The sequence below is a fragment of the Euprymna scolopes genome, chromosome 8, assembly GCF_053919585.1.
Source record: "Euprymna scolopes isolate OS-2025 chromosome 8, ASM5391958v1, whole genome shotgun sequence".
NCBI lineage: Eukaryota > Metazoa > Mollusca > Cephalopoda > Sepiida > Sepiolidae > Euprymna > Euprymna scolopes.
This window is the reverse complement of record NC_136489.1, coordinates 151776954-151793686: the sequence shown is the minus strand read 5'-3', so window position 1 is coordinate 151793686 and position 16733 is coordinate 151776954. Positions and strand designations below refer to the sequence as shown.

The 16733-nt window shown below is 29.9% G+C and overlaps 1 protein-coding gene across 3 annotated transcripts in view; it reads right to left on the bottom strand.

The window, feature by feature from the left end:
• LOC145283845 (phosphoacetylglucosamine mutase-like) overlaps positions 1-16733 on the bottom strand; it is a 198143-nt gene that overhangs the window by 113420 nt on the left and 67990 nt on the right. For all 3 annotated transcript variants that reach the window (XM_080132953.1, XM_080132954.1, XM_080132955.1), the window contains exons 4-6: positions 14942-15037; positions 8492-8565; positions 150-277 (exon numbers count right to left, since the gene is read on the bottom strand). In XM_080132953.1, the coding sequence (XP_079989079.1) occupies positions 150-277; positions 8492-8565; positions 14942-15037 (298 nt within the window). The remainder of the gene's footprint in view (positions 1-149; positions 278-8491; positions 8566-14941; positions 15038-16733) is intronic.

Sequence of the window (16733 nt, the reverse complement as noted above, 5' to 3'; positions counted from 1 at the left end):
TTTAAAATTTAAAAAAAAAAAAAAAAAAATTAGAGTGGTTATTGAGAAAAGTGCGAACAGATGAACGGAAGTGAATTATTACGTCCAATCTCTCTTGTCGGGGGATCAAAAAGTTTCTAATGCAACAAAATGGATATCGTGGTACTCACAGAGCCTCTGAGTTTAAGAAAAGCCTCTCCTAACTTTTCATAGTAGCCATCTTCAGTTGGTTTTCCATATCTCATTTGAGTATTCTCACACCTGACTACGTAATGAAGCATGGGAGTTGTCATTTCACCTGACAAAGAAAACCAGACATATATATATATATATATATATATATATATACATACATACATAGCTAGAACAAAAAATGTAGTTAAAGTAAATTCTTAATCGTAGTAGATCAACAGGAAATTGCATTATCCAGCAAGTCTTTGCACAACAAAAACACCTGCATAGTTCAACAAGAGAAACATACACACGGACACAGATGAATGTTTGTAGTTTATACATTTTTCAAATGATGTATTTTCAAATAAGTTTCCATTATAATTACATTTCGTTTTAAAACAATTATGTCTTTTCACAACGTTGAATACATCCCAACACTAATATGTGTGTGTTTATGGGGGAAATACGCTTGGCTACGAAACAGGTGTTGTCAAGAATCGAACATTTTAACACACTAAAAGAAATAAACAGCAAGATAGACAACATTTTGAAATTTGGCGTAAAAACTTTTTGTCATATATATATATATATATATATATATATATGGGGAAATAAGTTTATTAAATTATATTTCACCTTTCATTCATACCAGCCCTTTAATTTATGAAGCTTGATATAACTACAGAGCATATATAGACTTGTCATTTATTTATATACATAATGTTTATACAAACATTGGCTACATATGTGCATACATGTTTTAGCTGCACCTCATTTAAAGATTTAACCTCATTAAGCCTCATTTGCTTTTGAAACCAGATGCAAATGAGGTGCAGTTGAAACATGTATGCACATATGTAGTTGATCATATTTCCAGGAACAAACATCCTATGATTATGCTCTGCTAATCATTGAAAACTTTTGGATAAATACCACAGTTTTGTTAGATTTATATCCAGAAAACTACAATGATACAATCATTATTAAAGAGTAATCAAGATGATGTTTGTATCCAAAGCAAAAAGTCTAGAGAATCTTAATTGTGTTTATATAATAATGCTTAGTAAATAGAGCTTTATATATTTTATACTTGTATAATAATGCTTAGTAAATAGAGCTTTATATTTTATGCTTGTATAATAATGCTTAGTAGTAAATAGAGCTTTATATATTTTATGCTTGTATAATAATGCTTAGTAATAAATAGAGCTTTATATATTTTATGCTTGTATAATAATGCTTAGTAATAAATAGAGCTTTATATATTTTATGGTTGTATAATAACGCTTAGTAATAAATAGAGCTTTATATATTTTATGGTTGTATAATAACGCTTAGTAATAAATAGAGCTTTATATATTTTATGGTTGTATAATAATGCTTAGTAATAAATAGAGCTTTATAGATTTTATGCTTGTATAATAATGCTTAGTAATAAATAGAGCTTTATATATTTTATGGTTGTATAATAACGCTTAGTAATAAATAGAGCTTTATATATTTTATGCTTTTATAATACTGCTTAGTAGTAAATAGAGCTTTATATATTTTATGCTTGTATAATAATGCTTAGTAGTAAATAGAGCTTTATATACTTTATGTTTGTATAATAATGCTTAGTAGTAAATAGAGCTTTATATATTTTATGCTTGTATAATAATGCTTAGTAATAAATAGAGCTTTATATATTTTATGGTTGTATAATAATGCTTAGTAATAAATAGAGCTTTATATATTTTATGCTTGTATAATAATGCTTAGTAATAAATAGAGCTTTATATATTTTATGCTTGTATAATAATGCTTAGTAATAAATAGAGCTTTATATATTTTATGCTTGTATAATAATGCTTAGTAATAAATAGAGCTTTATATATTTTATACTTGTATAATAATGTTTAGTAATAAATAGAGCTTTATATATTTTATGCTTGTATAATAATGCTTAGTAATAAATAGAGCTTTATATATTTTATGCTTGTATAATAATGCTTAGTAATAAATAGAGCTTTATATATTTTATGCTTGTATAATAATGCTTAGTAATAAATAGAGCTTTATATATTTTATGCTTGTATAATAATGCTTAGTAGTAAATAGAGCTTTATATATTTTATGCTTGTATAATAATGCTTAGTAGTAAATAGAGCTTTATATATTTTATGCTTGTATAATAATGCTTATTACTAAATAGAGCTTTATATATTTTATGGTTGTATAATAATGCTTAGTAATAAATAGAGCTTTATATATTTTATGGTTGTATAATAATGCTTAGTAATAAATAGAGCTTTATATATTTTATGCTTGTATAATAATGCTTAGTAATAAATAGAGCTTTATATATTTTATGTTTGTATAATAATGCTTAGTACTAAATAGAGCTTTATATATTTTATGCTTGTATAATAATGCTTAGTAATAAATAGAGCTTTATATATTTTATGCTTGTATAATAACGCTTAGTAATAAATAGAGCTTTATATATTTTATGGTTGTATAATAATGCTTAGTAATAAATAGAGCTTTATAGATTTTATGCTTGTATAATAATGCTTAGTAATAAATAGAGCTTTATATATTTTATGGTTGTATAATAATGCTTAGTAATAAATAGAGCTTTATATATTTTATGGTTGTATAATAATGCTTAGTAATAAATAGAGCTTTATATATTTTATGCTTGTATAATAATGCTTAGTAATAAATAGAGCTTTATATATTTTATGGTTGTATAATAACGCTTAGTAATAAATAGAGCTTTATATATTTTATGGTTGTATAATAACGCTTAGTAATAAATAGAGCTTTATATATTTTATGTTTGTATAATAATGCTTAGTACTAAATAGAGCTTTATATATTTTATGCTTGTATAATAATGCTTAGTAATAAATAGAGCTTTATATATTTTATGCTTGTATAATAATGCTTAGTAATAAATAGAGCTTTATATATTTTATGCTTGTATAATAACGCTTAGTAATAAATAGAGCTTTATAGATTTTATGCTTGTATAATAATGCTTAGTAATAAATAGAGCTTTATAGATTTTATGCTTGTATAATAATGCTTAGTAATAAATAGAGCTTTATATATTTTATGGTTGTATAATAATGCTTAGTAATAAATAGAGCTTTATATATTTTATGGTTGTATAATAATGCTTAGTAATAAATAGAGCTTTATATATTTTATGCTTGTATAATAATGCTTAGTAATAAATAGAGCTTTATATATTTTATGTTTGTATAATAATGCTTAGTACTAAATAGAGCTTTATATATTTTATGCTTGTATAATAATGCTTAGTAATAAATAGAGCTTTATATATTTTATGGTTGTATAATAACGCTTAGTAATAAATAGAGCTTTATATATTTTATGTTTGTATAATAATGCTTAGTAATAAATAGAGCTTTATATATTTTATGCTTGTATAATAATGCTTAGTAGTAAATAGAGCTTTATATATTTTATGCTTGTATAATAATGCTTAGTAGTAAATAGAGCTTTATATATTTTATGCTTGTATAATAATGCTTAGTACTAAATAGAGCTTTATATATTTTATGCTTGTATAATAATGCTTAGTAATAAATAGAGCTTTATATATTTTATGGTTGTATAATAATGCTTAGTAATAAATAGAGCTTTATATATTTTATGGTTGTATAATAATGCTTAGTAATAAATAGAGCTTTATATATTTTATGTTTGTATAATAATGCTTAGTAGTAAATAGAGCTTTATATATTTTATGCGTGTATAAGTAAAATGTATATACATAATGAGATATTGTTACATTGTACTGTGATTTAACATAGATTTCAGAGCAAAAGAAACTTTACATTTTTCTGAATAAAACAGAGCATAAGTAAAAAAATTCAAGTTACCCTACGAACAGCCATCTTTAAGAGGCAATTTCCAAATGCTAACCACACAGCATCGAAATGTATCAAAAATGTCAAATGATCAAAATCCAATTTTTAAATAACTCATTGAAGGTTTAAATATTGAGTTTCATTTTACTTTTGAAATTGATTCTCATAAGAATTGATTTGAGCTATATAAAAAGAATTGTTTTTTTTTTTTTTAATCACATACTTAATCAAAGTCTATGTACACAAGGTTATGATCCAATTAAACCTTATTGTATTTATATGAAAAATACTCAATAAATACAGACGCATATTTATTTGGTATAAAACCTTATTTATGCAAACAATTTTAACTACACATTTGTAGACACATTTCAGTTTTAGCTGAAAACAATTATAGTAACGTATTGACATTAAATAGTGGCATAAAGAAGTTCAGTTGGAAATGAAACAGCTCTGTAAACATGTAGCCAAAAATCTTACTATGAATAAGTTTTATACAAAGAAAATTTTTTTTTTAAATTATATATATATATATATATATATATATATATGAATATGGTATGTTTTAGTTTCAAATTAAATGTATTAAGAAATGAAATCATTGCACCATAACTGGAAATATTTTAATGTTGGGTCGAAACCTGTTTATGTTGATGTATCTCAGATATTAATCCTGCTCTATTTATATATTATTGAGCACTTCTGAATTCAATACAGACTATTAAACAAATTTACCACAATTAAGTTCATTTGGTAATATTCATTATATGTGTGTGTGTGTGTGTTTAGAAGTGATAATTATGTCAGTCTTAGTTATTATCACCTGTAATAAAAATTTAACCATTAACCTCCAGAAGACTGTCATTTAGAAGTGACTAGCAGAGGTATCCGGCAGTGCCCGGGTGTGGATAAGTTTCATGGTAAAGGTATTGATCAACGGAGCCCTAAAATAAAAAAAAATGTTTCAAAAAAGAAAAAAAGAAAATTAACCAATCCGCTAAAACAAATGCAAGTACCCGTGTGAATGCAAAAAAAAAAAAAAATATGTAGTAAGAAGGCAGGCAGGTTCGAACCTGTAATGTTAAGAGGAAAAGGAAGTATATACAAAAAATTTTTTAAAGCGAATGGTTTAGTTACAACACCTACCGCGACATACGTCGCCACCATTTAAATTAAGCTTAGTCATTGCAAGACGTATGATTACTTTACAAAAATGTTGACGAAAAAAGTGACCCCCACCATGTAAAAAATGACCCAGTTGACAATGAAAGAATTAATGTTTTTGGCCATTTTTATTTTATTATTTTGATATTTGTCAGTCAAGAGACTGCGCTTTCAAATGATATCAATTTTGTTGGTCGCATGTATCGAAAGTTTTAGCAAGATATAAACACACACATACGCTTTTTTTTTTTTTTATTACATTTTCACCCCAAACAAGGCACATTGCCACTGTGGTGTAGAGGGCTACTATCAAGAGCAGCAGCTAACGGGGCACTATGTTGGGATTTGGGCAGCAAGATATCGGTTCATATTACACTTGAACTTCTGCATGTCAGTACAGTTGGAGAAGCAAGGACCTGGAATGGAATTCCAGAGTCTAGCGGTTCTGGGGAAGAAACTACTGTAGAAAGATCTTCTACATCTAGGGATCTCTACTGTGTGGGGGTGGAATTTAGCTGCCTGTCGGGTTTGTCGAGGGTGTCTACGTCGTGGGGGCACAAGTGCCTGCAGTTCGTCAGAGCATTCACCATTAAAATACTTGTAGAACAGGCAGAGGGATGCAACGTTACGTCGATGGGACAGAGGCTGAAGCTTAGATGCCAGTTCAGTACCTATCAGATTGGTGACTCTTTTTTTAACCTTGTCTAGGAGCGAGAGACTAGTAGCAGATGCACCAGCCCAAATGTGACAGCAATACTCCATACATGGGCGAATGGTGGCCTTATAGAGGTACAGGATACTTTCAGGTGTCAGTTTTCTAGCACGGTAGAGAGAGCCTACCTTCTTCGCAGTGACCCTGGCAATGTTTTCAATATAATTGTTCCAACTCATGTTTCCTGTGAACGTTAGGCCAAGCAGTTTGAAAGATGTACTCTCAGACAGGGAGTCACTGGCCATTGCTATTGGTGGCAGAGAAGGTTTCTTGTAATTATTGAAGAAAACCAGGTTAGTCTTGGCAGCATTGAATGTGACCATCCATTTTTGTCACCATTACACTACAGATTGGAGGTCATCCTCTAGTGTTTCTGCCATTTCTTTAGATATGTGTTCATTTGTTTTCCTGTCATGCCTGTTATAGAGTGTGGTGTCATCAGCATATATACCCATTTCAGAGGCAGTTTGTCGGGGAGGTCATTAATAAATATTAGGAACAATAGCGGTCCAAGGATAGACGCCTGAGGCACTCCCGCATTTATATCACACTGTTTAGATGTACGACCGTAGAGGACAACCTGGATTTTTCTCATATCTAAGAAGGATTTAATTATGTTAAATATTCTACCAGTGATACCGTATGATTTAATTTTCCTGAGGAGACCCTCATGCCATACCCTGTCAAAAGCCTTAGATATATCTAGAGCTACCGCTTTGCCCTCCCCTGCTTTGTCCAGTGAATGGTATATACGTTCAGAGATTACAGTGAGGATGTCTGCTGTGGAACGGGCTTGTTTAAATCCATATTGTTGGTCAGTCAGAAGTTTAGCATCTGTAAGGTGACAGACTAAAGCATGGTTAATTAAGGTCTCAAATATTTTGGCGAAAAGTGGGAGGAGGCTAATAGGACGATAATTTGATGGGTCAGTTCTTTCGCCAGAATTCTTGAATACTGGTACAACAGAAGCAGTTTTCCAACAGCCCTGGAAGCATGAGTCATTAAGGCATTTGTTGTAGAGTTTGGAGAGAACTGGAGCTACTTCAGCTGAGCACTTTTTTAAGAGCACAGCTGGGATGAGATCAGGTCCACATGCTTTTGAAGTGTCAAGGTTTTTTATGATAGCATGTACCTGAGCAGGGGTGATTTGCAGATCGTCTAGCGTGGCGTCTATCCGTAAAGGAAAGTCAGGCAGGAGGTGGTTGGAAGGGTCCAGTGTGGAGTTTGAGGCAAACTGGCTGGCAAGCATATTAGCCTTGTCGGTTGCTGAGCAAACAACCTTGTGATTGTTGGTTAGTGGTGGAATTGTTGATTGCCCATTATTTACTACACTGTTGTAGATTTACCAGAAGTCACAAGTACCTAATTTTTGTGCTTCGATGCGATTTTAGTGGTTTCAGTAAATTCTCTTAGCTGTCGCTATTTCTTTCTTAACGTTACTTCTAGCTTTTATATACTTATGTCTGTTTGAACGCTAACAGACATTTGAGATTTATATTATAGATGATTAACCATTTAGAAGTGATGATTAATCAATGCTTTTATCCACTGCACCATTTCTATCTAATCATAGCTAAAAGAATGAGATTAATCTACTTCTGTGGATTAAATAAAAAATTCAGTTTGAAATTCTATACAGGTTCTAAAGTTCAAAAGAATGAACCTGAAGAAGGTCAGAATTACATCAGTCGAAACATGGTGAAAATAACAACCAAAATAGGGATAGTAGTAGGAAATTATAAATCCATATCTCAAAAATTCCAAAACAAGAATAACTATTTGTAGGGAAATTAAAAAAAAAAAAAAAAAAAAAAAACATTAAAAATCCATATCTCGAAACAAGAAACACTAGATGAATTTTTAAAAAACAAATACTATCAATCCATATCTTTAAAATTTTTGAAACAAGAATAACTATTCTAAGATGAATTTTTTTTTAAATTGCAAAGAAATGTCTAAGTAGCCAATATTTTTTTTCCAAGAAATAACTATCAAATAAAATAGCTTTTTATTATCAGGTCGATGCAAAAGGTTTTGTAAATTTAAAATTTCGTCTTGAAAGCGAAAAGACATTTTGAAAAGTTTTTATTCATAACAAAGTTTGCTCACTATAACAGAATTCCATCCGTCAGCAAGATTATAAATGCCTTGCTTGTAAAATTCCTTAGGTGAAATATTCAGTCTTGTGATGTTAACCTAAGGCTATTTAAATGTTTTTTTAATCCTAAAAATAAGTAATACTCTAAGGAAACTAGGTCAAGAGAACATGCAGAATTGGGCAAGATTTCCCAACCAAATTCTTCTATGAGATCTTTGGTCAGTAGTACTGAATGAGGACGAACATTATCCTAATGGAAGATAACTCGCTTTCTGTTGACTGGAGGTCGTTTCCAAGTCAACATGGCTAAGAATATTACAGAAAAATATGAATGTTTTAATAATCTGAAAGTAAAAGTTATGAATTAATTGTGATATGTCCAAGGGATTACAATATGCATAAATTACAATGGTTTAAAATGCATCTTGTACAAATTGGCAAAACTTTTGCACCGATAAAATGTCAAAGGTTGATATTTACCAAAATCATGAAAGTGGCTGTTGAGACAATTAAGGCCTTCAAGGAAAGCAGAAGCCAGCGTCACACCTGTAGGTCTGAAATTTTAAAATTCTGTTAATTGCAGACATTTTTTTTTTTCTTTCAACATAAAATGGAAAAGGCAATTTTCAAGGAGAAATAAAACATTTGCAAAATGAACGTGACGGTTAGGTTGAAAAAAAAAAAAGAAAAAAAAGAAAAAATTAAGCGTTTGGAAATATTTTTTAGAAATAAAAATACAACTTATTCCCATTTAATTGATCAATAATAGCAGAAATATTAAATTTATGCGACAATCTTTTTTTTTATAATTCAGCATTAGACTATAAAGTTTATCAAACTATAAAGTTTAGCATGTGTATATATTAATTATTTTCATGCAGAGAATTCATACCCAAAATAAATTATGAATTTTGTAACACAGCTGCTAGGTGTAGGGGTGGATAATATGGGCTATATTTATTTTATACCAAGAGAGCAATAAGAGAGGCAGAACGCCCTTTATGAAAGGGCAGATAAAACCCAATTCTTGTTAAATTTTCACAAAAGAAATTAGACATTAATAAACAAATTTCAGTTTCTTTGGAGTATTTTAAAAGGTTTTTAGCCGACATGATATGGGCACATCCTCCCATTTGAAAATTAAAATACCTCAGATTTTCTACTGAACTTGATGCATAGTCATTGGACATCAATGAAGCCAGCTACAATATAGTCGCCTTCAAGTCCAATGTAAACAAATTTTTGTTGAGCCCCCTGCCCCTTTAAATAATCCATTTCTGCCCCATTTCCACCACTAACTATTGATATGCTGTTATCTTAGTGACTACTGTACATTCCTTAACCCTCATCCTCGAGTGGCTTTCGGACCTTGATAAGTGGTGACTATGTAAAAAAAAAAAAAAAATACTTCCTGAATTTAGTTTTATTTTTTTTTAAGATCACTAAAGTTTAAAATGTGAGACTTTCTAAAATCAAAATCATGTAATGGATTTGGATCAAAATGAGAATAAGGATTCTAGACATAAGATTTAGTATTATTATTAGGCCTATGACGAGAGAATATTCTTTTCATTATTTTGACGTGAGTATATATCAGTTAATATCTTATGTTTTTAGATAGAGTGATGTGGTTCTCAATTGATTGTGTCGGATATACACTCGAGAGTCAAAACAATGAAAAGAATATTCTCTTGTCATAAGCTTAGTTATTATATCTTGATTCTGATCATTATATGTAGACCTAAAAATGGTAGATAACTGTTCTGTTCAGAGAAGTCATTTTATCAGTCTTCAGATGGGTATTTTCTAATTCTGTATAAAAAAAATATTTTCAAGTCTTTGAAATAAGTTTTGTTAAAAATTAAACATTAAAATAACCCTTTACTTATTTTAACATTTGTAATAAAGACAAACAATTCAGGGTAAAATGATAAAATTTGTCACCCTAAAGAAAACAATACAGCTTTATTTTAAAGCCTCTTAAAAAAAAAAAAAATCAATTCAGGTAACTTGATTATGTAATAGAGCTGACATCTATTCAATGTAGCCACCTTCAGCCTCAATCACCGCCTCGATACAAGTTCAGAACTGAGAGCATGCCTTTTCCACAAGCGTCAGCAAGAGCTTGGCAAACACTCGGTGGATAGTGGCTATCAGGCTGGCTTTGGTGTTCTGAGAGGTCATGTTGGTCATGTTCTCGATGTATGACCAAGCAAAGTAGTCCAGCGGGTTCAGGTCAGGGTATTGAATTGGTAGAGAGCATGAGTTGATCAGCAACACATCTCCAATCTTGCTCGTTGAACATTGTATCACTTTACATTGTATCACTTTGAGACATGATAGAAGGCTCCTATCGCTCTTGGGATTTGTACACAACTGGACAACTAGTAGATGGTCTACAACAAAAAAAAAAAAACGGTTTTCATCAAATGGAAGTGGAATCATGTCTTTTCTAGGGTTAAAATTTTATCGTTTCACTCTGCATTTCTATAAAAGTAAAATTACATATTTTAGCTAGAGCATACTGCCTTTCTGAGATCAAAAAAATAAAATAAACATGGTCGCCAATCATGGACAGACGAAGTAAGAGATCATTATATATATATATATATATATATATACACACACATACATATACACAATATCCCCCCCCAACACTGGTATCTTTGTGATTCATATTTTTTTTTTTAAATACAAGATACATAATTGAATCTGTTTCAATCAGCCATATAAAGTAAATACTCGTCTGTTAAGTTTTAAATTATATTTCTAATCAATTTGAATATTTAATCATTCGTAAATAAAGTGGAGGGAATTTTACTCTCATACTCAAAAGTTCTAACACTACTACATAAACACCAGGACAAATTTAATAGACATCTTTTTTTTATAATTCACAGGCTGATCTATATTAAATTATGAAAGATACAAAGGGAGAGGAAAGGGGGGACAAAAGAAAAAGAGAAGGAAGAAAGAAAGCCACTTGTTTAAAATTATATGGTTAAGGTAACTGACTCATACTCGACTGTAAAAAACAAAGAGGGGACAAAATGACAAAGTAACAAGACCGAGAGAGGGGGGAAGAAAGACAAAATAAAAAGTTAGAAAAAAGGGAGAGAGAGACAGCAAAAGAAAGCGTTATCTTTGCCTACTTTCAGAGGTGGCTTAATTAGTTAATGCACCGTACTTAAAGAAAGGTTGAGAACTCAAACCTCACTCAGGGAATAAGTAATTTTATTCTTAGTCATAAAATGAACTTTACCATTATTACAATATTAGATAAATTGTTTGGTAATCTATGTAATTTAAAGAAATTAAAATCTTGGACAACATTGGGTAGTCTTGCTAGTAAAACAAAATTAAAATTTGACAATCTTTGTATTATAAAAAATGAGAAAAAAATTCTTAATAGAAAATTGTTTAAATTACACCAGTAATTTTTTAGGAGCAAAATTAGATATTTATTTGTTGTATTAGACATTCAATCAATCAATCAATAAGGGTTTTATCTTTTAATGAGGAACCTCTCTCTGGACTTTAGCTATCTATCTGTCCCAAGTTAACCCCTGCTATGTAGGATCCATGTGTTGTATCAGGCCGTCTCTCCATCTCGTTCTTCTCTTTGGCCTCTTATGTTCACGAGGTGTCCATTCTGTCGTTCTGATGGACCATCTGTTGTCATGTCTGGCTACGTGTCCTGCCCATCTGTGTTTGGATGTCTTGATGGCAGTATTGATGTCAATAACTCTTAGTTTGTTGACATTACTTCCACATAATTCATTTCTTACCTGGTAAAACTTTTGCTTTAACACGTTTTTGGCAATATATTTTTCAAAACAAATATAATACTCAATTTAATTTTGATGTTAACTTCATAAAAAAAATGTTTTGTTCTCTTGCTTTAAAAAATATAAAAATAAAAAATAAGTCGGTTGTAACAAAACATTGAACTGCAGTTAAAATTTAATGTACCTTTTTATTTTTAAAAAGAAAAATACAAGTTATGCAAACAAAAACAAAAGTTTATTAGTAAATAAGAATTATGAATAACAATTTCACAGAAAAAAATATTAAATGAATTTTTAAATCAGAATTCATGAACTTTCAAACAACTAGACCAGGATTCTTAAACTGCATTGAATTTCACACAATACATGTCATAACTAACTTATGAAAATCAGGCTCATAGTTGTCTCCAACTGTCAGTAGAAATTAAGAGAAAATGTTGTATTAGACATTCAATCAATCTTTGCTGTATCATTAAAACTGTTGAATAAAGGGGTAAATTTTTGCTTTAAAATTTTAGCAAATTTTAAGTTATTTACGGCCAATAATTTTATAGTAATTAAAACAAAATTATAATTTTTTTTGATAATTTCATTCAATTAATAAATCATACTTTAATAATAAAAACCTTAATTTTCAAATTTAAAAATTTAGTAAAAAAAAAAAAAAAAAAAAAAAAAAAGATTTCCAGGCATAGATGCACCTAGTTAATTTTATATGCATTCGTTTATATAGTTTTTTTGTTTGTTTTTTTTCTTTTGACCGGTATTCTTATCTTAGTCACGCTCTGTGATTTTTTTTTCATTTCCTCTAGCATACATAAAGTTCTTGGCTTTTTGCCACTCCCTGGGATAGGTTTAGCTTTTTTCTGAGGGTAGGTCTTTGTTTTGTGTGAAAACATTTCATTTGAAATAAAATTTACATGTTGATGACTTGCTTTACTTCAAACAAAGCTCTTATTTGAGTTTTTTGTTTTTTTTTGTTTTCACTGATTTTAGTTTATATATATATATATATATATATATATATTTGATCTAAATATTAAAAAAAAAAAAAAAAAAAATGGGGATAATTTTATTGAATTTTTTTTTTTTCACATTTTTAGTTTTCCTAAAAGATATGGATCAGGAAGTACAAAATGTATTAATATTTCCTATTGCTGTATATGCAAACAAAACATGGATTATACTGGCAGAGTATCAGAGGAAGCTCAATGTTTTTGAAGTGAAGTGTTTAAGAAATATATTTGGGATAACATGATGAGATAGACTAAGACATACAGATATTTTGCTGCATAGCTAGCTGGAACCGTGTCCCAGCATTGCCCGGTGTAAATGTAAAATGATTTTTTTTTTTTTTTTTTTTTTTTTTTTTAAATAGTGGCATATAAATCCTGAAAAAAAAGAAAATCAGAAAAGATCATGTTTCACTATAAATAATTTAGGTGAATAAAATAGGATTTAACATGAATTTGTGACCCCATATTGCACATAGGAAATAGAAAATATTGATTTTAAAATACTAAAATGTGTTAAACATTTTTTCGGTGTAGAAAAAATATGGAGCAATAAAAAAAAAAAAAATACTGACATATCTGAAGTTAAGACTTTACAATGTGTTGCTAATTCGTATTGTTGTATACACAAGTGAAACATGGTTTATACTGGCAGATAATGAGAGGAAGCTCAATGTCTTTGAACTTAAATATCCAAAAACTATCCTTGGAATAACTGTGAGATAGACTAAGAAAATCATATATCAGAAAGAAATTTAATATTAAAAGATCCATCATCAATATTACTTGAAAATAAAATAAAATAAAATAAACAAATAGATTAATGTTGTTTGGACATATTTCCTGGCCACCAAACTCCAGCTACATAAAGATATCATATCAAGAAGATTTGGCGATTCAGAAACATAGTGCAACTAAGTGCAACTAAGTGCAACCATACCAGTGTCAGGTGAAAATCTAGCCTTGATGTGAAAATGTTTTGATCACCAAACCGGACTTCCTGTTTTATTTTAAAATAAATCTGTAAAATATATTAAAAAGAAAATAAAAGTGTTAAAAAATTTCACATATTTTCTTTCATATCAATTTGCTTATTGGTATGGTTGAACTTTGAGTTGCCGATGCTTCCGAATCACTGAAGATATCATTCAATAAAGATAAACCAGTTAAGGATTGAGACTGGCATGGCACTTCTAACAGCTGCAAAGACTGGCCAAAAACCGGGGAAATTTTGTTTCAAAGTAATTTGTGAAGCTCTCTGGAGTATGTAAATAAGTCAAGTTTAATTAGTAGTATTTGATCCTAGGATTCCAAGGCAATGAATCTGAAAAATCCAGCAGTTTTATCTGTGCTTTCTGAAAATGTTAATATTAAACATCTTTTCGATATCTGCATTTCCGAACAGGTTTCTGCGTGTCAACTTTTACATTTATTTTTATGTAAATAGGCCTGATTATTTTCATTAGTTGTATATTCTTACAGAGTCTAACTCGAGTGGAGAATCTTTCAAGAGGGAAAACCCAGTCGCCCTGGTTGCAACGGAATACACTTTCCAAGATAATCGAAATCGAAATGAACTGAGCTCTTATTAGTTACATGCTTTCAGTATACAAGACCGGGTACTAAATGATGAAAAAGTACCCAAGGTCGTAATCCTTTCCAATTGACTGACCTTCAGTCACCGCTTTTAACTAAATATTTTGAAAATATGTTAGTTTTTAGCAATGAACATGGTTGTTATAGTAGCGTAAAGTGGGAAAATGTATCCTTTCAGCTCGCTGCTGAGCTCAACACAATATATATTATATATATCAGGAGAGATCACCACTGGTTAGTTCCTATTCAAGGGGCATCATCCCTGGTTGCTTCATGTTGTCAGGGACACACAACTCATACCTATACAATAGTAAAGATTAGTTAGGTTTGGGTTATATATAGCGGGCATAATGTAAACAGTCAATTAATGAGATTGAGCTTGAGATCTAGCTCAAGTAAGGACCAACATGGCTGTTTATATGACCACTTATTAATCAACTGGTTTAGTTATATTTATGAAAACAAATTTGAAAAAAAAATTTTAATGGCTCAGATTTGTATGCGACATAAATAGTTGTTTTCACATGACTTACCTGTTATCTCTGGCAAGAAAAATATTGCTTTTTTCATTCATATTAATAGCAGCTTCTTCAATGATCTTATTAAGGACAGTCTGCACTTCAGAATCTCTGAATTAAAATTAAAACAGTGCAGTAAAATATATTTAAAATTTTTTATTCACATCACACACAAAATTGCTTAAAATATTGAATATTTTTCTTTTTAGTTCATTTTAAAGACTTTTAGTTGCTATTATCATCCTCCTACCAATTCCCTTTCTCCCCATCATTTTCCCCTTCGGGAGGGGACGATGGTCTAATGGCTTACATGGACTGACCATCTGGGTGTTCCAAGTTTGAATCCAGTTCATTCAACAAAATTCACTTTCACTTTGTATGTTGGCAATCTTTGTGGTCTTTCCAGTAAGTACCCAATATCTTTTTAGAAAGAATTCCAACTAGAAAAATATCGGGGAAACCAATACTAACAATAGAATCTTCAGATTCATACAATATGATAATGATAATTTTCCCCCTCCAGCTATTTAAAAGACTCAATGCACAAACAATATTAAAGTTTTAGCATCATATAGATTTACATACAAAATAAACACTAATCACTCAACAAAATCAATTACACTGTGGCATACCACAACTACTACTACTGCTACCACTGTGGCAATACTCTTCTGCCCTCTTTTTTATATCTTTCCTTTTTTTCTCTGGATTTCATCAGCCAATCAGATTCGAGGACTGACTAGCACAAAATTCAAAAAGAGTAACTTGAGATTTTGAAATACACTGCCTTCCTGGCATGTCCAATCAGAAGCCAGCTCTTAATCACGTGATAGAGTCTATAAAATGTTAAACCGGCAACACTCTCCCTCTTTCTTTTTTTTTTGTTTCCAAATCAAGAATGGACACACGTGGCCTACAAGTGTGACATTATCTCCCGTGGTCTGACACATACAAAGGCCCCAAAATATGAACATTTAATATTTCAGCTACACAGGCTATTTTCTGTATTATAAATTCCTTCATTTTACAGACATAAAATAATTACAGTGTCCCTCAGAAATCTTGCTTTGTTTGTTTATCCTAATACCTTTTGTTACAGAGTAAATACCCCCAAGAAAAATGGAAATCTCACCAATAGTGACCTTCAAAATGACCTCCATAACATCTCTACATTATGCTTGTATTTTTAATTAAAATAATTCTCTCTCTCTCATATATATATATATATATATATATATATATATATATATATAATTTCTGACAAAAAACTTGTATTAATCAAATTTGTTTTTAATTAAAAACTAATGGCTGTTTCTTCAGCATTATACAATTAAAAAAATGGTAGAGATTACAAGGTTTGAATTTTTATAGACATAATAAAATTTGAAAAATGCAGAGAAAAATTATTTTTCAACATCTGAATTATTTGAACTACTGTTCTCATCTTGAGTGTCATTTTTCACAACGTTTCGACCAATGTAGCCTTCAATCTTCTCCAGGTGTATCTTGTCAAAATAAGGAATTTGCACAAAATTTCAAATAGAACCCTGTGTTTTTTTTTTATGAGAGTAGCATATTCTTCTTCCATCAGCCATGAACAGGTAGAAGTCTTAATGCGCAATTGTATTCTTAGTATTGCCTGCACTGATGATTGAACCATCAACCTCCAGAAGAGCGTCACAACTAAATTTAACAGTACTTTATCCATAATGCCATTGGTTCTCATAAACAATTCTAATATGAATTTTGGGAGCCTTTAATCTATTCTTGTTTTTAGAAATACAATCTTACTACTTATCAGTATAGA